A 23,172-nucleotide genomic window follows, 5' to 3' on the forward strand; every position below is an offset into this window, starting at 1 on the left:
CAAGGGTGGGATCTTTTATTAAATGTGCAGTGACGCTCCCCTCCAACCCTTAGTCAGTCACTAAGAACACAGTACATACTTGTCAGGTCAAAATAACTCTAAGTTGTATAAAATATCATTTTATTTCCATGCAAATGTATTTCCTTAAAGAACTGTGAGCTTTTCTCCTGGATATAACCTCTCAAAAAGAAAGATGACTACATCTAAATCACAGAAAGAAGAAATTCTCTGGAGATCTTCTGCAGAAGTATCTTCCACATTAATTAGAGTAAGTACCAGCCAACTGAGTCTTATACATTCAAATGATGGTGGTGAAAATTACCACCTTAGCAGCACAGAGGAAAACAGGAAAGGTTTTTACTAAGGGGAATAATTAACTGAATTCTTAGAGAGAAACTGGACAATACCCCCAAAACAAACAAACAAAAAATCAACAAAATACAGAACCTTATTTATAACCCATTTCCATAAATAAATAATTATTCTCCTTGGAGAAAAAGATATGTAAGCATTTGTTGACAGACTTCAAAAAGGAGAGCTGACTGGCTGGCATTCTGCACTTTAGAGGCAGAACAGTATAAGGAGAAGTTCAAGTGCAGTGCTGGAGCAAGATGATCCTGGATTTGAGTCCTGGCAGCGCTGCAGAGCAGCTGTGTGACTTGGGTAAGTGCCTTAATCCCTCAGATCCTAGTCTCCACAGCTTCAGTGTGAGGATCTGTAACACTACTTCCCAAAATATGAAATTGGGAGGGCTCGATGAAGGGACACAGGAAAAGTGCTCACCACGGATTCAGGCTAAATCCAAGCCATCAATAAATTAGATCAGTTGTTGCAATGCTTTCTACCCACTGTACTTTAATTTCACTTCTGACAAAATGGGAAGATCACTTAGTTTTGTGGCGTCAATTTTTATTTCCTCAGAAGAAATATGACATCCCCTTTGTAATACAGAAGACAACTTCCATCGCATTGGAATCTTCACATTTAATGATTAGCCAACCAGCTCTCCTTATCCAATTTAAAATAAAACAATAAGCAATTTGTTTTACATATGCACATGTGGGGCTTTTAAATTGTGTGAACAAGTCTGTAGTTGTAAGTATCTGGAAAATGATTTAATCTTGACCTACCTTCCTTCCTTCCTTCCTTCCTTCCTTCCTTCCTTCCTTCCTTCCTTCCTTCTTTCCTTTCTTCCTCCATTCTTTCCTTTATTCCTCCCTTTAACGAGATGTGCAAATGCACATATATGGGGTTGTGTGACCGTATAAGATATCTATAGAGAGAGTGTCAAGCATTTATGTTTTATGGAAAAGTCTGAGAAGGAAAATTTCAGAAACTTTGGTTCCAACCCTGCCTCCTACTAGGTATGAGATATCAGGCAAGTTTCTGAACTATCTCTCATCTGTAAAGTAAGGGGCTAGGTAGATGATTACTATGGTTTCCTCCAGCTTTAGTTACTAGATTGTATTTTTATTTTTGGAGAGTCACAACAGACATCCAATTCAAGTATGTTGTGTAAAATGGTCTTGTCATTATGTTTTAAAGATTTTATTTATCTTAGAGATTGGCGAAGGGAGGGAGAAAGAGAGGGAGAGAAGCATTGATGTGAGAGAGAAACATCTATCTGCCTCCTCTTGTACATCCCCCAGCCAGGGACCAAACTTGAAACCCAGGTGTGCCTAACTGGTGAACTTCTTCTTTGCAGGATGACGACGCCCAACCAGCTGAGTCACACTGATCATGGCAGATCTCATCTTTTTAATAGAAAATACAATCTGCGAGAAAAGAGAGAAACATCATCGGATTTTAAAATGATATTTTAAATTTTGAATGGATCTTTTCGTCCAAGCATTTTGCCAGTTTATGTTCCCAAACTACATTTTTGGCCGCAGTTGCGCAGGACTGCACACTTAGAAGGACTCCACAATTAACTTAATGCTCTGCTATTGCCGCCTTGAAATTCTTAATGTCTGAACAAAAGGGGCAGCATTTTGGGTTTACACTGGGCTCTGCAAATTACACAGCTAGATCTGGCTGCAGCTTACAGTTTACATTGTAATTTCTAGGCTCAGGACTCTTTCCTTTTTTTAGTTAGAAACCTACACTGACCTCTTTCCTCTGCAGCCGTTCTGGTTTTTTATGTTGGTATAAAACTGCTTCACCACCCAGACTGCAGGATGGGTGGACAACTGTGCACAGGACATGCAGTGCCTGCCTGGACTTCAAAGGGCAGAGGCTCCATCACTCAGCCCAGCCATCTGTAGGGGTGGAGCTTCTGTCAGTGGCAATGCCCACATTAGTGCAAATGTTTGCAAGAATCTAGATTGTATGGAGGACTCAGCAAAAAGTAATCCTCCTTTGAAAATTGGAGGCTGTCAGCCAGGCCAAGGAAGAGCTCCATTCTCTGAACACCACCCCCTAGTCTTATTGGTGTTAGTATTTTCTCAAAGCCTGACCACCCACCCTGCTTTCGGGGTCTCTAAAGTGAAGTAAAGAGGTAACTACTCAGAGAAAGGCTCTGAGTTCAATCAGTGCTTGGAATGACGATTTAACTTCAAAAATCGCTTCTGATTCCTTAGTGTGAGCTGTCATTTCATTAGCCAGGCGCCGAGGGCACAGCCAGAAGCAAACACTGAAGATGAGCTAATTCCAATTTATTGCGGCCATTCTGAGTTTACTCCCCAGCCTATGAAATGTGGATACTCTTCAGGTCGCAGAGCTGATGTAAGGATATAAGGAGATAACCAGTGACTAGGCACTTGAAGAGCTACTTCGGGGTGAAAGTATTGGCAAGGTGTCATGTAGGCACATGTTTTTTTTGAAAAAGCGATGTATTCCTGGAGGTATGTAGAGGTTTCTTTCCCCTAATAGGAGTAGCTTAAATGGAAGCAGAGATAGGACGAAATTTAAATGATTTGCCTTCTCTCAATTTTCAAACAGTGGAACTTGACATCCAGCGAGCGCAGCGCCCCTCGCGGACCAGTCACAGGGGGGAGTGCCAGCCGAAAAGCGATAGCACTGGAGAAAAAAGACAGTGCCCACGCCGATGCTGGCAGGTCTGCACACAGAGCTTCCTGCCCCGTTGCTTTCCTGTTTCCACGTCCGTTCGGTACTAAGGCCAGGGTAGACAAGCCCACTGTGCTCCCGCCCCGGGGCAACACTCCCAGCAGCCGGTGAAGCCGGACTCGGAAGGGAAGCCGCTCGTCGAGAAGAGGCGGGGCCGGGCCTGTGTGGGCGGGGAATGAGGGGCGGGGCCCTGGCCCAATCCCGGCGGTTGAAGCTGTGCCCGGACTGGGAAAGAAAGCCGGCGGGGAGGGGGGGCGGGGCCAGGCGGGGGTGGGCGGCCCAGGGGCAGGGCCAAGTGGGCCTTTCGCGAAGTCAGGAGGAGCCCGGGGCTTGGCGCCGAGAGGCGGGGCGGAGCCGAGGTGGGTGGGACTGTAGGGGAGGGTCCGGGGTGGGGTGGGGTTCGCAGCGGGGCGGGGTTGCCGCGCGCTGGGGCAGAGCTTAACCACTCTGTCCTCCCGCCACCTCCAGAGCTGTGTCGTCTGCCAGAGCTCTGGACGCGGCGGCCCGGGGCGGGGAGGAGGGCGAAGGGACCTGGCGATGGCTTCGCGGGGACTCCCGGGATCCGCCGTCCTCACCGCTGCTGTCTTTGTGGGAGGCGCCGTGAGTTTGCCGCTCGTGGCCCCGGGTGAGTTCCCCGTTAGCGCCGGGGCTCGTAGGAGAAGGCTAGGTATAGAGACTGCAGCCCCACTGCGCCCCGCACAGCTGTGGTCCCAGGCCAGTGGCGGGATGCGGGCTCTGAACTGCGAGCTGTCCAGGGGTGGCCCGGGAGTTCGCGGAGCTTCGCGACGGCTCTGATCCCTCCCTTCCCGCCTGCGGGGCTCCCGCCTTCACTGTGCTCGCTGGCTTCTCGGAGGACCTGTTACCCCCGCCCCCACCTCTGAGCTGTCCGGGGTGTGGGGATCCAGCCAGGTCTTGCAGCCTCAGGTGCGCTTCCGCTCGGCACCTCGGAGCCCTGCCAACCCCTTTTGTGCGGCCCTTGTCCTCAAAGGCCCGGCGAGCGGAAGATCGTGACACAGGGGACCGGGTGCACTGGCGCTGTCGCCGCAACCGCCCCCCCCCCCCCCCCCGGCTTTATAGTTTAAAACCTTGGGGAATTTCAATTTCTTTACTTTCCAAGTTTTAATTTATTTTAGTGGTGAATGGAGTCTTGTAACAGGTTGGGAATTTCAGATTTCTTCTCGCATATCCTGTGTGAATCAGGCTTGGAAAAAGGGAAGGCTTGTTTGTAAACTTGCATTTTTTTTCTTAGTCGAGTCCTGTCACCACAAAAGGAACCTAATGTGGTCTGAGCAGGAAGCCACCAGCTGAGTTGATAAAGTGTCATCTCCAATGATGAATTTAGAGCAGGAATTTTTCATTGAAATCAAAGAGGGTGTGTAAATTTTATGGAAGTCCTGTCTCAAACTCTTGTTTTTATAACTGTAGGCACCAGGGATTCCTTACCACCATTCCCCCTCTTAACTGCCACCTTACCGAGTAGTTAAAAAAAAATAGTAAATATATACCTTCTTGGCCAGTTGGGGTCACCACAACCTGGAATTTTAGGTCAGCAAGCCATCCTAAGCCTGAGCAGCTCCTCTTCAGGTCCAAATAATAAGCGTCTGCAAGTCTTCCAACTGTGGCTATCTCCCCCATAAAAACATACACCATTCTTCACTTTGGCTTTCACTTTTTCATAGAAAACAGAACATGTTAGGAAGGAAACAGAATGACACATATATCTCCTGAGCCTTTATTAGCAGACACGTATTTCCTCCAGCCATCCTCCCCGGGGAGATGGCAGCTAGTGACATGATTATTGGGTGGGAGATTTTGGGTTTCAGCCTGTGCTTCATTGCTGAGACATGTCAGTGCGTTACCAGGTTCAAACTGGACCCGAGGCTGTAGACAGTAGTTAGAGATACAAAGTCAGTTGCTCCAGAATTTGAAGAGCTTAACCTGGGAGTAAAATTCAGCACATGCTGCATGTAATCCTCCATCAACCAGAGAAAACTGTCCCTAGAGTAAGTTTGTGTTCCCTTGGGTCTCTGAGCCGCACCAGCTCTCGGGACTAGAATGAAGAAAACTCTCATCTAACTGCATGGTAATCTCTCTCTCTCTCTTTTAATGAAATGGAACACTTTAGAAGAATAAGGTGTCTCAAAAGGAAAGAATCCAGAGTATAAACATGTCAGGGTGACTTGAGACCTGTCAACACCGGTTACCCAATGGAATCTAAGACAGTGTTAATGTTTGTAGAGAGTGTTAGGGAGGTAGGGAGAAAGAAGTGGGAAGTAATGTTGAGTACCTGCTATGTGCCGAGTTTCGAGTTGGGTACTTCATATGCATCTTTACACTTATTTCTCATAATCCTAGGAAGTTCTGACTTCCAGTGAGGCAGCTGAGGCCCGGAGTGGTTAAACAATGGGTCTAACATCACGTAGCTGGTCTATCAGCCTGCATTTAATCAGAGAAGCAGAACCACTAGGAGGGGTGTGTGTGTGTGTGTGTACTTGTGTGTATGTGTATCTTTACAAGTATCTTTATCTTTGATAACCTAGCCCGCTTAATTCCAAAGTTCATTCATTCTCTTTCCACTGTACCCACTGCTCCCGAGTGAGAAAACAGAGCAGAAATCAGCCTGGGCAGTCCTGTTGAGATTCTAAGACAGAGAGTTTAAGACAAAAAATTGTAAGCATGAGGTTATGAGAAGATGGGAAGCAGGAGAAAGTAGAACAGATAACTTCATAGTGGGTAGTGGCCATGTCTCTCACTTCCTGCCTAATAGGAGAATCTCATTAAATTTCTGTCTCTCAGTACAGCATTTGAAACTCTATCCCACAAGCAGCAGAAGGGATGATTTTTCACCTCTTGGCTTATGTGTGTCCTTAAGTTCTCTGGTTACTCAACCCCTGGGCTTATTTGTTTCTCTATGTGACAGTGGGCACAGCCTTCTAGTAAGGGATGGGCGGCAAAGGTCCAGGGGCTGGTGAATAAGAAGTGCTCTCTCCCTGGGCTCTGTGGGCTGCCATCCAACCTCCTGACTCCTCATTTAGATGCCAAAGATAAGCTTTATTAAATTCTGGTTCTCCTTTGGCCAGATAGCTACCCAGATGTACATCCACATCAAACGTAATCAGTAGACAGAATTTTGAGAAGGCACCCCTTGAAGCTTGGACTTCCAAGTCCAAGTTTAATTTAAAGAGGAAATGAAAAATTTGAGAAGTGTTTGTCATTCCCTCTCTTTCCCCCCACCCCCACCCCACCCCAAAGACATTAATCAAACAGTCTATTTGGGAGTTTCAGTAGTTGAATTTGAATGAGAGGCTCAAAAGGCCCGGGGTGATAGGAGCAAAAAAATTTATTGTTACTTTTTAAAGAATTGTTTGGCTCTGAAGTTGAAGTTTAATTATATATTGAGAAATTATTTAAAACTGACAAAATAGTTTAAATTGTCATTGTTTAAAACTGTTACGTTGAGTGGTTTCTAATTATTTTAGGGCACTTACTTCAGTAACTGGTAAAGATTGGATGGCCTGCGGGAAGCAGGTGGAATAAGGAGTGTGGTGTGGCCACCAAGGACTATAGCTGGGATTTGGAGTGAGTTCATAATAGATACTCTACTCTTTTTGAAGAAAGGAATGCAATGTGTATTATACCTGCTTTGTGGCTGGCTCTGGTCATGTACTCAGGTCATTTAATTCTTATCCCAATCTGTCCTGTAATACATACTGGAATAATTTCAATATTCTTTTTTCCTAATAGATGAAAAAATTGAGTTTCTGAGAAGTTAGCTTGAAAAAGTCACTCAATAAAATATATAGTTGTCTATTTCCTTTGCTGTACACATCAAACTAATACAAAATAATATTGAAGGTAAACTTTACTTTAAAAATAAAATTAAAAAAAAAGAAAAAAGAAAAGGTCACTCAAATTTGGATTTTGACCTTGGTCAGATCTATTCAATTCTAAAGCCTGTTTTTATTATATTACTGAATCACTCTTTTTTCTTTTGAGTGAGAAATTTCTTTTTATTCTAAGATATTTATAAAGAATCACAAAGGGTAATGGCAAGATATAGCAGAAAGAGCATCACATTCAGAGTCCTGGACTTGAAGTCAAAGGTCAAGAAGAGCCCCTGCCACTTTCGGGAGTGCGGCTGTCTGCCTCCACTCTCTTCCCTGTGAAACGGGCATGTGCCAACTCCCGTCTTCGCCTGCCTTACTGGCTGCTAGTCGGGATCAAACGAGCTATTGTCACTGAAAGGTCTTCGCAAATGGCAAAGTGGCATGTATCTTTTATCCTGTGTATTTTTTTCTTTTGTATTTCCTCCCCAAAGTGGCCATCAGGCTGGGATGACATTATAATGTGAACCAAACTCTCTAGTAAATGCATACCACTAATACTATAAGGTTTTCATTCTGGAGGTCGTGATGGTCTTGAATGGTCGGTTCATTGTGAATATTTAAAAGCCCAGAGTGACACCTCAGATTCAGAAGTTTGCTGCCATCGCCTGGGAGGTAAGCCACCAAATCTTCTTTTCCCATTTTCCCTCAGCTAAAATACAGTGCTCTTGGCATTTTTGGAAAATTCCCCACAAGATTTAAAGTTTGGGGAAAAGCGGATCTCGTTACTCCAAGGTACTCGCCACTGTTAGTCTGTTTCATTCTGGTCTAGTGTCTCTCTCTCTCTATTTTATTGGGATAGGACCATGCAAATATAATTTTGTGTCTTGCATTTTTCACTTAATGTTCTACATGAAGGTTTCTCCATTTTCCTATGCTCAAAAAATTTGATATTTTTTGAGCTTCATCATATTCTATCTTATGGATTCACTGCATTTTACCTCATTGTGCCCCCATTTTAGGATATTTCAGTTGTTGCTAATTATTTCCAAATGAATTTTAAAACTCATTATTTCAGTGGCCATCTATGCACAAAGCTTTGTCTAGATATCAATGACTTCCCAGGAAAGGAGTTCCTGAAACGGCATTTTGGGGGTCAAAGGTCTTCATGGTATTGAGGCACTGAGGACATCGGTGTTAGTGACCTGCAGGGTGTCCCAGTTTACGCTCTCAAAGCAACAGTTAAATGACTCACTGTTAACACGTTGGCATTTTCTCTGAAAAATGTACTTGCTAACTTCTAGTGTAAAAATCGGTACCCTGATTGTTTTAACTTGTATGGTTTTGATTAGTAGTGTGATGACTATTTAAAAAAAAAAATACCTGAGCATTTGCCTATGTCTATAATCCTTCATGGACAATTCTGAAATCTGAAAATTCAAAAATTGTTTTGAGGCTTTTTGCATGTTCTGTTGGTGGTAAACCCTAATCTGAACCAATGTGAGATTCCATAGTATATATTTATCTCTGTATGAATATTGCTAATGTTTGTTGCAGTTATATTAATGAGTTTGATTTCCGAGTGTTACATAATGTGTGCTAAATACATTGCGTTACTTTTCTAGAATCACAGTCGGAATTTCGAGGCACGTCTGAACCCCAGGTTTTCAGATAAGGGATCATGGTCCCGAGTTTCCTCTTTCATGACTCATATTTTCTTCTCTGTGGGCAGCCAAATGTAAAACTGCCCAAAATAGTGAAGTACCCTATGGACAAAAGGACTCCGTAAATGAGTGGCGCTTCACAAAAAGAAGCACTGTTTTGGTATCATAGTGTGGAATCTAATAAGATAAGCTATGTGGGAAAAGCTGAAGTTCTGTTTATTCTTGGTGGCTTTAGGGATGGGTGGCCATTGTCATAGACACTCGATGGAGGAATTTGGCCAGATTTCTCTTCTGCCGGTTATTGACACAGTTCTCTTTGTGAGGGAGAAAAGAAGTGGAATCCACCCAAGGGACTTTTTGGGGAGGGAGGAATGGGTAGAGGGTGGCAGATACCCCAGGCAAACTGAGTTTCTGTGCCCAGTCATCTCACCGTGAGGATCCTTTTGCCAAACTGTTTGAACTTGGGGAACTGGTTCTCTATAACCCCTTTGAGATGTCCCAAGGCCCGCTCTCTTGTCTTCGCTCATCCCAGGATCCCAAGCAGCTGCCAGCTCTCCCTGACTCTCCTATTTTGTTCACACACCTCTGTGCAGAACCGCCTATGATACAGAGGGAAAAAAGAATCTTTAAATCACTTTCTTTATCTATATTATGGAGAAATATGGCAGAGTTGCCTCATGGATTGTTGTTTTGAGATAACCATATGCAAGGTCTACTGCCATACTGCCCTGGATGTGCCTGATCTTGCCCGATCTCAGAAGTTAAGCGGGGTTGGGCCTGGTTAGTACTTGGATGGAGATAAAACATGCAAAGCACAATGTTTGGCATGTAGTAAGTGTTAAAAAAAGTATATTATTAGCATTCTGTCCTTAGCCAAATACTAACTAACCATTTACGAACCTGCCACAGCTGTCGGATGGGATTTTCCTCTTGAGCCCTGGATGCTAAAGGTGGTGTGTACTGGGCACAGGGCTTTCAGAAGGCTTTGTTGGGTAGTTGCCCCAGGCCCCAGGGGAAGGGGAGGAATAGGGACCAGTGGGCTCGGCAGGGAACTCTCTTGGGATGCAGGGGATATGTAGGACTGAGCCATTTAGATACTGAAATTGGGCAAGGAAGGAGAGAAAGAAAAAAAGAAAGGAACCATTACCTTCATGGGACACTTTTTGGGGGAAGAATTTTGGAATCTTCACCGATTCGTGTATCTCTAGCCAGTTCATCTATAGGTTTAGCCACACAATTTTGACAGTTTTCCCATAAGGTTTGATGTAATTACCTTATTGGCATGATTTTTGATTATGCTAAGGAGTGACTTAAGGGTGGTACCTGAAAGTGAAAGTGGGCCCTTTCAGCCACGCCCCCGTCCCGCCCCGCCCACTTCTGCATGGCGGGCGGGGGGGGGGGGGGCGGGAGAGGGAGGGGCCTGAGGCTGCAGAGCAAGCTCTGGAAGAACTCTTGGACAAGATATGATGTGCTCCCAGGACGGTGAACACGTGGAGCTGAGGGAGAGCGGTGCCTGTGCCCAGGAGAGTGTAGAAGCTCCTTGCCCTTTTCTCATACCTATGCATCTCTTCCATCTGGCTGTTCCTGAGTTATGGAGTTTTATAATGAACCAGCAGTTTAATATGTGAGATGTTTCTCTGGGTTCTGTGAGGCCCTCTAGCAAATTAATCAAACCCGAAGAGGGGGTCTTTGGAGCTTGCGATCTATAGCCCATTGGTCAGAAGCACAGGTGGCATCTGAAGTGTGTGGGATGGGAGGCAGCCTTGTGGATCGAAGCCCTTAACCTGGGTGTCTGATGCTGTCTCCCTATAGATAGTGGCAGAGTTCATTGTTGGTGGTGCTCGAAAAAAACAGAAATTAGAATGCGAAATAGAATCCTGTAGCCTTAGGGCTGGAAGGGACCTACATAATCTCTCCAAAGCTTCTTATTCCCTTGGGGAGAAAGCTGAGTTAGCAAATCCTAGATTCCAGCGGGTTTCCTTACTCTGCCTAGGACTCTTCCCTTTGTGTCCGAGCTGACCCTTCTTTGAAGTGAACCCAGCTTTCTGGCAAAGCTCTTATGTCTAGGTTTGCCCTTGGTCCCTGTGCTCCAGGGTCCGCTTTCTCAACTCTGGATCTGGGGCGTGCAGGCCCTGAGAAGAATGACTTTGGCTGACTAATTTCTGAGACTAGTTGTTTTTAATTGTATACTTTTAGAGTTAGAGGGGAGTTGGGGGTCAATTTGTAGTTAATCCCTGTCTTTCCAGATGGGGAAACTGAACCTGAGAGGATCAGTGGCCTGGGAAGGTGGGCGAAGCCATCGTCTGCAGCAGCAGAAGCAGTGAAGCAGACCGTTATGTTTGGGGTGGGGGAGGGCCACATAATGCGTTTTGGTCACTGTCCAAGGCTCAGATCCAAGCACAGGACCCAGAACAGACCAGATATTTAAATGCTGGAAGGAAGGAAGGAAGCAAAAGCTGGAATCCAGGTGTTCTGACTCGGCCCGAGGCTTTTTCTTTATAATGAAGCAAAGAGTTAGGCTTTCCAACGTTCACCCATGAATCTTAGCTGCGGTCTCCTCTCCGCCCCACTTCCCAACTTGATGAGAGGCTGCCTTGTCTGCCAGCCTGGGGGCCATATTGCTCCAAACTCGAGGTGGAAAATCTGGTCACAGAGATAAAAGAATGACGATAAAAAACAAGCGAGTACTGCCTTTATCGGGTGAGTGTGGTGGGACATTGATACGTTTGGAAGTGTTAGTAAAAATTTTCAGTGCAAAGGTGTTCAAAACCTGTATTCATTCGTGAAGCTCTTTCCATAGACAAACTAAATTCAGTTGTGTTTCTACAACCGGTACCTATTAATTGTGTATATATCATATTTCATATTTTATACCTTTCTTTTATACCTTTGTTTCATGGGCTAAGTTTCTGATTTATTTATTAATTCAGCAAATATTAGTAAACTGCCTAACTGTGGGCAAGACCTTGTGGAAAAGGGATGTGAACCAAACAGACTCAGTCCTGCCTTTAAGGAGTTAACAGGTTATTGGGGAAGATGATTAGACAAACAATCGTGATAAAGTGTCACTGGCACCTCAATTAGGAAAGTGTGGCCCAGGGCCAGAGTACCTCACCTGCAGCTGGGGGCGGGATGAGAGTCCAGTTGAGCAAGACTTTCTGGAGGAAATGAAGTTTAAACTTGTAAAAATGTTGTTGTTAGTCAGCTGAAGCGAACCAGAGGTCACAGAAGAGAGGACATGAGAGCAAGCAAAACTCTAGCAGTGGTTCCCAGCCTTGAGCGTGCTTCAGAATTAACTAGAGGGCAGTTAAAACTCAGGTCACTGGGCCCCACCCAAGTGTGTTTGAGTCATTAGGTCTGAGAAGGGACTGGAATATTTACTTTGGTCTGGTACAGGCCCAGGTGATGCTGCCTAAGGATGAGGTGAGTAGGGGAGATAAGAGATGGAGAAAGTAGGAGGGTTATTTTAATCTGGAAATCCCTGCCCTCCTTGTGGGCTATCCACATTCTGTTCTCCACCATCCTTCAAGCTGAAATTGAGGGTAACACTTCCAGTAAACCTTTCCTAGGTATTTTCACTGATTTTATCCCCCTTGGAGTCCATGGATGCATGTTGCATCCATTCCATGTCATTTAACATAATTGTAGGCAATTGTTTCCACTGTGTTGGGTCCAACTAGAGCTCCTGAGGCCACACCCCACACACAGAAGACATGCTCAGATATTTGATTGCTTGATCAGATTTACTTCTTGCAGCCACTGTGAGGAGCAGGTTGCCATATTCTCTGTAGAGATGAGGAAACTGAGACTTATAGGAAAATAGCCAAGATGAAGAGAAGTTTGTCTCACTCAAGTTGCAGACGAGGAGGAGCCAAAGCCAGGCATATGGTCACGGCTCTCAAGTATTCTTTATGTTATGTGAAATTGCATGTAATCCGTGCTCGGTGCCGCCAGCAAAAGGGAAGTTTTGTATTATTATCTTACTTTTTTAAAAAATTTAAAAACAATTATAGGTCCACCTACCTACGGAGAAAAGCAAGGCATCTTATAAATGGAATGTAGATTTTGTTTTAAGTAGAAAATGGTCGGTTGTCCAAGGAATTCTTCATGGGCTGTTTATTTGCTTTTAGAGTAAATATTTGAAGGGAGTAATTCAATTTACATGGCATTAGCTTTATAAATGAGTTCTGTAAAAGTGTGGCATAAGGTAGATATTAGGGGAAAACAGATTCCAGTTTCTTGAACAGACACAAATAAGACAGCGTATGATAGTACTCTTCTTGACTGGCCAGGTGAGTTTAGCCGAGTGTAAATCTCTAGAAGATTTGTAAAGGACCTGTACATAAAGTGTCACATAGGAAAGGTTAAGTGTCAGATAGGTAAGGTTAAAAACAAAGAGATTCTTTCCAGTACCCGTAACATACCAGGGCTTCTTCCCCATGCATGTATTCAAACAGAAAGTGATTTTCTGAGATTCCTGCCGGGGGTGGAGATTTGAAGAATTCACTGGGCTTTCTGTCTCACAGTAGAACTCAGCAACAATAATTTTCAAATGTCCCAACAGCTCTTCGTAGCTGGAAGTCTCCAACACAATCATGTGAATTATTCACATTATAAAAAACAGCAGCCCGGAATTTCCTGGCATTGGTGAAGTGGCAGATGGTTAATGAACAGGCGTTCCTTCACTTTTCTTTGCATGTTTGTGCTATATGCTTGTACGGCCTGAATGTTTTTGCTGCTTCCTTAATTCTTTCCATCCTCCTCCCCCCTCTATTAAAGGCAAGACACAAAACAACCACTGGCAGGAAAAAAGAGGCCTTGGGCATTGCTTATAGCTAGGCGATAGAGCCAAGAAGCCGGGTTTGGAAGGGGAAGCTCATTTCCCGTGCATAAACGCCGAGTCGGTGTCATAGGAGTCTTCGCAGATAAAACGTATTGGTATTTCTCACACACAGTGTGTAGTGTATTTAAAACTGAGGGCCTTACTTGAGCCCTCACTGAGCCAACACTGCTGGGTGTTGCAGAGGGTATGTAAAATGAACAACAGACGTGGTTTCTGTCCTCACAAACTTGTGATTGCGAAGGGAAGGTAAACTAGGAATACAGACCATTATGGAATAATGGAGAGTGTGTTTGGTATTATCAGGGACGTACAGGCAAAGTGCTGCATGGGATCCCAGAGGAGACACTAAAGCCTTAATAACCCCCACGGTTGTTCAACCTTTTGGCGTCTCTGGGCCTCACTGGAAGAAGGGTTGTCTTGGGCCTCACATTAAATACACAAATACTAACGAAAACCAAAAACAATCTCATAATGTTTTAAATAAACTTACGATTTTGTGCTGGGCTGCCTCCATAGCCATCCTGAGCTGCATACGGCCCATGGGCCGCGGGTTGGACACCCCTGACTGGGGAGACTCGGCATTTTAAATGGACCTTAAAGGCAGTGTAGGGAAAGGGAACAGCCTACGCAAAGGTGTTAAGGGAGGTAAAAAAGGCAAAGTCATTGCAGACCAAGTGTAGACTGCAGAGCAGAGGCTGAGGCTCCGCTGGGGAGCTCCTGGAACTATGCACTTTACTGTGTGGGTGTGGGGACCAAGGATGGGGTGGAGTAAATGGGGGGGCAGAAGGGGTACTCAGGCTTTGTGATGTAATGGAAGCCTCTGATGTGAGCTTGGAAAGACCTGAGTTTGAGACCTGGCCTCATAATTTCATCAAGGCAGTTGAGATACTATACTCTTCCTATTTTCTCCTCTGGAGAGAGCAAGAAGGAAGATAAGAGCTGTTCTTTATAACACTTCAGTTGTTTGGAGGATCAAACAAATAATATAACCCTTTGTAAGTAATACAAATCTGAACTGTGTAAGTGTATAGGCTTAATATAACACCTGTAGTATGTAGCTAGAAATAATTTTTCAAAGTTTAAGAAATGCTGGGAAATTGGAATCATGAAGTAAGTGTAGTGTATAATCTTGATGGTGTGAAGGCCAAGAAGTGTTCATTAATGGGAAAAGCTGGCTAACTCCTTATTTTTCTTATGTTAGAGTAAATTCTTTGGAATTGTTCAAATCAACTTTATTCCTGAATTCATCGGTAAACATTTATTTTTAGCAAACTTATATATTTCCATTTTTTAGCCTTATTGTTCAAGTTCTACCCTCTGCTGGTGAGCAGGGTGTTGATGTAAGAAGGGTTCAAATCTGCAGAGAATTTTTATGAGCTTACTTGAGCTAAACTGAGGACATGTGCTGGGGAGCAAGATCTCAAATGCTTGGGAGAATAACAGTTTTTCAGTTTATTTTATGCATTTGAAATCAAAGCGGGGATGGATGTAAGGATGATTGGAGAAAGCAAAGTGAGGATTGAATCACAGGATGGTTAACAAGATTATGTGCTCTCTCGAGGATTAATACTCCTTTGGAGGGGTATTACTGCTATCATTTCCAAAGTGTGTCAACCTGGATGCACAACAGTAGACAGGGCTGGCTTAGAACCTTCCATTAGAGAAGTTGTAGACCTGGAGCCTGACTACCCACCATGCCCCGCCCAGTTAGGAGTTTATGATCAGACCAGCTTGAGAGGCTATTCTTCATAGAATCCCTTTCTCTTTCGTCCACAAGGGCAGTGTTGGCCATTGTGGGAGAGGAAGAAAATTTTCCCCTGCCCTCAAGGTTCTTTTGGCTGGTCTCATAATCAAATAGACATGAGACAGATTAACTACAGAAAAATAACCAAATTTAATACATACACATGTATGGGAACTCCCATACATGAGAGAGCCAGAGATCCCACATGCACGAGGGGTTCAGAATTAGAAAGGGGGGTGGCGGTATATTAGACATCCTGAATGAGGGGAGTGTGGATGCACCTCGGAGGCTTCAAAGGGTTCCTGCAGAATGTTGAGAAGGGCAGATGTTTAGTAAACAGAAGTTTGCTTTGCCCTACAGACAGGTCAGAAGAAGTTATTTCTGATAATCTCTTATTATGGACAAGGCCCCTAATTCAAGTTTTTCCAGGTAGTCAAAGGAGAGGCAGAAGTTTCTCCTGAGCCCTTTGCTAAAGTTGCGCTTGGCTCAGAACAATCCACATACAGTGGAAGTACATCTTGGGGTGACTGGCTGTGAACCCTGACACTATCAATGTCCAGTGCAGTGTTTTTAAATAAAACATGCAAATCAGCACTGGGGCAACTTACAAAACCCTGCTTGGGTAAGGGCTCCATCTCTGTCATTTCGGGCAGGTTTGTTTTCTTAGTCCCTCCATTTCTTATAATGTGACCCTATTTGACGGAGGAGAAATAACCCCCTTGAAAATAATTTGGTATACGTTAGGTTCCTACATATTATGGAAATAATTACACAGAAAGTAGATTCGGCGTGTTTTTGTGTCTGTGTGAGGGGGCAGGGGGCAGGCCTGGAGGGGGAGATTTAAAGGAGGGAAAGAGAACTCTTTTGCTTGAACCCTGTGATAACAGCTGATCTTCCCCACACTGTTCAGCATTGCATCTTGACATGTAAATTAGTAAAGACTCTTGACTTTGAGTCCATGTGGTATAATAAAAAGTATACGTATTTTGTCTTTGTCCGTGGTTCCTGGAACAGAACTGCAGAAGCCCTTAGTGTTTCCTGAGTGGTAGGGTTATATGTTATTCATAGGGAGCCTGTTTAGACCATGGCTGAGTTCATGCTAATGGATGACCCTGGGTGGGCCTCCAGATAGCTTCAGGATGGGGCCTGTTGCTGGATTAGAGGGTTGGAACTTTCAGCTCAGCCCTGATACTTGGGAAGGGGAGAGGGGCTGGAGACTGGACTAATTGCTCATAATGACCAATGACTTAGTCAAGCTTGCCTGCCTAATGAAACTTCCATGCAAACTCTGGAACAAGGATGTGGAGGGAGCTGGATTGGTGAACACGTGGGTGTGCTGGGAGGGCAGTGTGTCTAGAGAGAGCATGGAGGCTCTGTGCCTCCCCCTTACTTCGCCGTATGCATCTCTTCTATTTGGCCTCTCTTGACTTGTAAGTTCTCCTAAGTATAGCACTTCCCTGGGTTCTGTGAGTCATTATAGCAGAGGGTCCAACCTGAGGGAGATCTGGGGCTCTCTTTGCAGCTGGCATCTGGAGGGGGGCAGTCTTCTGGGGCTGATTCCTTCAACCTGTGGGGTCCGTCCTGGTAGTTAGTGTCAGAATTGAATTGAACTGGAGGACACCCAGTTGGTGATAGAGAATTGGTTCTTGGAAAAATGAAACAGTCAAGTGTTTCCTATTGGGGAAAAAAAGCAACTCACAACATTGAAACTTGTGCCTGGAATAATCTCTTTGAAATTGTAGTGTTTTACTATTTAGATAAAGACTCAAAGGCATTTAAAAAATGTAGTGGGAAAGAAAAGAAATTGTCAGGTTAGTGGCCTATTGTCTATGTGTTTACATTGTGTTGTGCAGTGTAATAAAGTAGAAGTTTATCACTCTGTGGTTTTCTTTGACTCTTGTCTTCTGTGGTGTGCACCCAAGATTTCATAGCATCGACTCTGCCTCCCGTCAGTGCACGTATCTGGTATGCAAATACTGTGGATTGCAGTCATAGGCAGTCTCCTTACTAAGGGATTTCCAGTATTCTGGTTTGTGCCAACAGCGTTAATATTACTATTAGGTTGAACTGCAATTTATAACCTTACCACTCAGAGATAGCTAGTGTAATCATTTTGGTATCTTTTTCTCCAATAAAACTGAGATCATGGTAGCTCAAATTCCTGTTTTATATTTATCTATTCACTTAACATTTTTCATTAACAAGTGAGATCATTTTGGACAAAGGGATATGGCAAATCTGATTCCTTCATACATATTGTTTCTATTTTTTTTAAGCCAAAGGGAAGTTCGAGATTTCCAAGAAGTAATGAACAGTTTCAACAGTGTTAAATGCAAATCAGGATGGCCTTTTGATTTTGCTCCTTATTAAATGCTAGTGAGATTTTCTTTTTTAAAATTGCCAAAAAAAAAAAGATAAATAGACTTGGAGAGAAGATAACTTAAATGCACCTTCTCTTCCCAATAATTGACTCACTGGGAAAAACCATTCTGTCATTCTAGATTTAGTAGTGAATTAGATGAGCAGTGATACCCATAGATTTTCTACTCAAGACTGTAACTCAACTAGAGATGAGCTGTAGCTAATCCCACTTCGTGGAACTTGACTGAATGTCAAAACTGTTAGCTGAATTTTATGCCAGTGACTTCCACGTTCATTTCTTCCCCTTAAAATCAACCTCTCTACGTCTAGGGTTTTCCTATTCTGTTTAATCGTTCCTTTGCTTGCCGTTTCTGAAGGGTTCCTTATTTTCTGTCCCAGCCGCTCCTTTACTTTGCGCTTTCTCTAACAGTGCTAGTGGAAGCTTGGCGATAGCGGACCTCACGGGGGTGGGAGAACCAGGGAACTCCACACTTAGTCATCATTGTTTTCCAGTTCCCATATTCCCAGAAGGCGCACCTCGTGCCTGTCTTGCAGGAGTCCTGCCTGACTTCACCTGTGACTAACGGGGAAGCCCTGTGTTTAGGACTTTCGCAGGTTTTGTTTAATCCGCATCCCCTTCCTGTTCCTGGAAGAAAGAGAAACTGCTGGGCTTGAGTCCCTGTGTGGGAGCATGGTTGTGGCAGCTGCCCCCCACCTCCAGGCTGATGGAATTATTCTGTCCTCTATAGTTCACACTGCCCCCTCCAGTGTGGCTCACGGGGCTCACCGTCCTTTGCTTGTTGGTGTGGCATCCTCAGCTGAGCTGTTTGCTCTGTGAGATCAGTGTTGGCACTTGTACTGCTGACAGCGGTCATGGACCATGGTGACAATCACAGCCAACATTTACTGAGCACCCACTCTGTGCTAGACACTCGGGTAGACTGACCCCAGGTCCTCTGACTTCAGACTCAGAAAGAATTCCACTGTTATCTTCATTTTCGAGGTGAGGAAACTGAGGTACAGGGCAGTTCACTGACCTGCCGGAAGTCTCACAGCTGGGAACTGAGTTAAATGAACAGCGCCGCCAAAAGAAAGATGGCTTTCGCTTTGGCCTCCTCTCCTTTCTAGGGTGCAGCTTGGGTTCAGAGCTTGAGCCCTGATTGCAACAGACCTCGGTTCAATTGCTGGCTGTTTCCCAGATGAGCGACCTTGGCTTCAGTACTTTGTTCTTTGATGTCCCCATTTTTAAAATGGGTTTAGTAATAGCACCTATCTAAGAGTTGTGGTGATTTTAAAAAAGATAACTCCAGTAAAAATGCCAGGCACGTAAATAAGCACTCAGTGCAGTTTCGCTGCTATTAGCAGTTGGTGGTACAGTAGTGAGCTGAACTTCGCAGAGGCCTTGGATGTAGGAAGGGTTAACCCTTTGGGGCCAATGCCGAAGGCCTTGCTGAGCTCTAGCGGGCTCAGTAACACCCCATCTTGGTCCCATGTGGTTGATTTGTGTTGTCTAATGTCCTGTGGAAATTACTTGGCTGGACTCCAACTCCAGCGGGGGTGAGTTGTACCCAGAAACTAGGGACCTAGCTCCCTGAGGTCAGGTCCTCTGCGCCAGCTCTCTCTCTGTGACGCTCCAGAGAGTCACTGGTTTCTAAGGGAACCCTGCAACTTTGGCACCCGGTTTTGCTGTTTCTACCTGAAACAGGCCATCTGGGCCTGACCCCTTCCCACTTGGTGGTTTTATTCTGGCACCTGCTGTTTAGCTTCTTCCCATAGTTTAAATAATTTCTAACCTACTCCCTACATGACCTCTTCTTGCGAGGAATGTGCATGAACAGATGTTAGGAATCAACCCCGTGGAAAGAGGGCAGTGCCTTTGGTGAGGGTAGGTCAACTTCGTTCCTGTAGGACTTGGCAGATTTTTGGAATGTGATGGTGTCCTGTGGAAATCCAGCGGAGGGCCGTTCCCAAAGCTGGTTTTAAGAATGTGCTGCTATTTGTGGTCTTCACACGCACCTTTGCTAACTGAAATCTGCTGTTGATTTGGATGAGCACAGGGGCTTGTCGGTACACTTACATCTTTTGGGAAGGGCTTACCCGACAAGCGTGTGGGGTTTATCAGCTTTGAAAAATAATTTGTGTTTTTAAAAACTGTTGGCATTTGGCATATGGGCATGTAAGTACATTGGACGTTCTGTCCTACCAAACAGTATCTTAAAACTGCTCATCAAGTCACAGTGAGAGTGGACGCCTGGTCAATAACTGGAGGCCCTTCCTGCAGGTTGGCATCCGCTTTCACAGGGTCAAAGTAGCAAACGTCTGAGGTGCTCCCGGTGTGTTCCCGGAACTGTGATAGAGATTAGAGGCACAAACACAGGACATCCTCCCCTGTGCTTGGGGAAACGGGCAAGTTTGGCATGAGCGGGGACTTTCCTGTGAATTCCGGGCTGCATTTAGTTGCCCGCAGAATGCCCGAGTGACGTGTGTTGTAGAGACATTGGTGGGGAAGAGGTCGGCAGCTCTGAGTTTTGGTTCTTCTGCCTGGCCACTGATTTATTTGCAAAAAGTGAGATCTCATCCACCCTCTTGGCTACTTCCTTGGGATTGAGAGGTTTCAGACAAAATAATGAATGTGAAAGTATTGAGTGGCATCTAGGTGGGAACTTTCATATCTTGCATGGTGTCTCTAGCTAATGGTGTGATTGAACATTTTCCTCCTGTTTTTCCTCCCTTTCCTTGTCTTTCCTTCCTTCTGAAAGATATTCAGATATTATGTAGTTAACATGATTAGTACAAATTATGTTTGTGGCTTCTATTGAATTGCTCCCAAGTACCGCACTTGTGAGTAATAATGTGAAAACATATACTTGTGGGTGAGATGCTTTTTCCATAGACAGAAAAGTGTCTTCCTTTTATCTTCATAATAATTCTGGAGGGGTTAAATAAAGTTATACTTTAGAGTGACCTTTTGCTTTAGTAGTTAAATTAATAATGGGAAAATTTATCCTGCTGAGGTTTTTTATTTTTTAAAATAAAGTCAATACAAAGTTCATCTTGCTCTACCTGACTTGAATCATTTTTCATGATGATTTTTACGTTAAGAATGCATGCAGATTCCAGTGTTTATCATACACATTAGGGCCATATGAAGAGAGGCAGCTTTTTAGGGTTTAAAGGCACTAGAGTGGGTAGATGTGGACCTGGGCTCCAGCCCAGCCCTGTGGCCAGTTGGTGCTGGTTTAACCCCCCTGTTTACCGTGAGGCATGTGCCACTCACTAGATCGAAGGGGAGCAGGCCACCTCTGCTCCTACAGTCACTGTTTAGATAACGTGGCTAAGAGCGCGAGGCTTGGGGTTACTTTGCCTCACGTTAGGGCTTGTCACTGCATCCCGGGTGCTTCGTTTTCCTCGTCTGCAGGTGGGGGTAACGAGAGGACCTAGGCTGCGGATGTTGTGGAAGTGAAATGAGATTATACATGAAGGAGCCAGAACAGTGCCTGCCACACTGCAAACACTGGGTAAATTCTGCTGTACAATTATTTTAATGTAGCAACTCATTCTTCACAACATACCACCTTTTGAAAAGAATCTAAAGTGAATATTAGATTTCTGAAGTTTTGTTGCTTTAAGGTCATTTCAAACAAATGACTTTTTGAAACTCCCATTTCTTTCTTGAATAGCCATAACTTAACAATTTGCACGGTACAGAAAGATCCACAGTTAAAGTCTCACTCCACGTCTGTTCTCCAGCTACCCAGCCCCTTCCCTAGAGACTTAGTGTGGTCAGTAAGTAAAGATTAAAAAAAAAAAAATTCCTCAAATGGTCCACACTAAAAATGACGAGAGAAGGGAGAGGTGGGGAGGAAGGGGAAGGAGAACGGGAAAAGAGAAAGGGGGAGATTCAGGTGGGTTCTCAGCTCTCCTGGTCCCTGCAGCCCCTGGCTCACACCCCTCTCTGCGGACCCCATGATGTATCTTCCTGCTTGGGCTCTACTGGGGGGCTCCTCAGCCTTTTTTGCCTTAGAGGTGTGGTTGGTGGCTCCCTGGCTGTGTCCCAGTGCAGATACTGGTGAGCTGACCTTTCTCTGGTCTGGGGTGAGGCCAGTCAGATGAACCTTCTCTTGTCTTCTGAAAGGAAACCATCGTTTGAGATCCTCTGGAAGGTTCAGGACGGGTCCAGAAGTTGAGATCCTTGGCTTCTCAGAACACAGGGATCCGAAAGTTAATCATCCCCTCCCAAGGAGCAGCTGTGGGGCAGTAGCTTCTGTCTGTGTGTAGTCCTTCGGTGTCCACAGGGGATGGTGTTTGGTCAGGGAGCTGTGGTCGTAAGGCATCACTTCAAATGCTGAATCTGGGACAGTTGTGGAGAATGCTGGGAACTTTCTCTGACTCTGCAACGTTGGTTTGACCCACCTATGATGGTAAATATTTAAAGTTTCCATCATTATTTTTAAGTATCTTTGACATCACCCTAATTTCATTCCTTTGTTCTGGTAGTTATCAGGAGTGGTTCCAGTTGTTCTCCAATTTCCTGTCTGTAAAGAATGCTTGTTCTCTTGAGAACTACAACAACAAAAAAAATTTCAACTTTTCTTTTGAGACCTAATGTGAAGTTCCTTTTTTTCCCGTGATCACATTAGTTACTTCCCTTCTGAACTCCAAAGGAACACAAAGAAACCGCAGCTTAAGTATGGGTTGTGCTTCAAACATTCCTTATTGAGTAATTGGTTTGGAAATTAAAATGCATTTTCCCATTAAAAATGATTATAAGGCTCCCACAAAGGGTATTGAAAAAGAATGATAAGGTAAGACTTTGTGAACTTTCATGACAGAAAAGTTGAAGGAATAGTAAATAGACACCTGTATGTTAACCACTTAGAGTTCAGCATTTTGCCATATTTGCTTTCTCACCCTACCCGTTTGTCTGTCTACCTACTTTCTTTGCTGAACTAGTTCAAATCAAGTTGCAGGCATTTCACCCGTAAGTACATTTACTGTGCATCTCGTGGGATTGCCTTCCTCTGCATCACCACAATGCCATTATTATACCTAAGAAAATAAACAAGTCTTTGATTCTGCCTAACCTCGTTTCCTTGATTGTCCTCAATATCCTTTGTAGCTGCTTAGGATTTTTATTATTGTTTAAAATTTTGAACCAGGCTCTGATCAAAGTTTACTTACTGCATTTGGTTATATTAGTTCTAACAAAAGCTGGTTGAATGCACATTTATGGGGGAAGGGAAGGAACTGTCCTGGGCACAGGCAGTATTTTGATATCTTTAGCTACTTGCTACGTCCCAGTTTTCCTGTCTCACTCTTAAGGCCCGTCTCCAGATCCAGGGGTGCTCCTTGTGCGCTGAGCTCTCCATTTTGGCACCACTCAAGGTGCAGCTGAACTTATCCAGGTGTTGGCAGAAACCTCAGACAGCTGCATTTTTTCACGGGGCCTCTGAGCCAGATGCCTCTGTCAGTCCAGGGTTCAGGGCCAGGCATTGCTGATTTACGTATGTTTTGCTGGGACAGCTATTTAGGCCTCCATCTCTTCCCAAAGTGATCTTGGCTGCCCAGAATCTGAGTTCTGTGCTCCTGGATTGTGGTTGCATTTCAAGGACTGTGACAACGTAAAGGTAAATGGCCATATGCATTGGGAGGGCTTCTGTGTCAGGGGTG

At 44.5% G+C, this 23,172-nt stretch overlaps 1 protein-coding gene across 1 annotated transcript in view; it reads left to right on the plus strand.

Annotated features, from left to right (window-relative positions):
- Window positions 1-3,494: 3,494 nt before the first annotated feature.
- The window catches only part of RELL1 (RELT like 1), a 59,663-nt gene continuing 39,985 nt past the window's right edge, over window positions 3,495-23,172 (plus strand). Inside the window, exon 1 of the mRNA XM_024573898.3 lies at window positions 3,495-3,691. Within this exon, the coding sequence (XP_024429666.1) occupies window positions 3,604-3,691 (88 nt within the window). The 5' untranslated portion in view covers window positions 3,495-3,603. The remainder of the gene's footprint in view (window positions 3,692-23,172) is intronic.

Source organism: Desmodus rotundus, chromosome 4, assembly GCF_022682495.2.
Source record: "Desmodus rotundus isolate HL8 chromosome 4, HLdesRot8A.1, whole genome shotgun sequence".
NCBI classification, from domain to species: domain Eukaryota; kingdom Metazoa; phylum Chordata; class Mammalia; order Chiroptera; family Phyllostomidae; genus Desmodus; species Desmodus rotundus.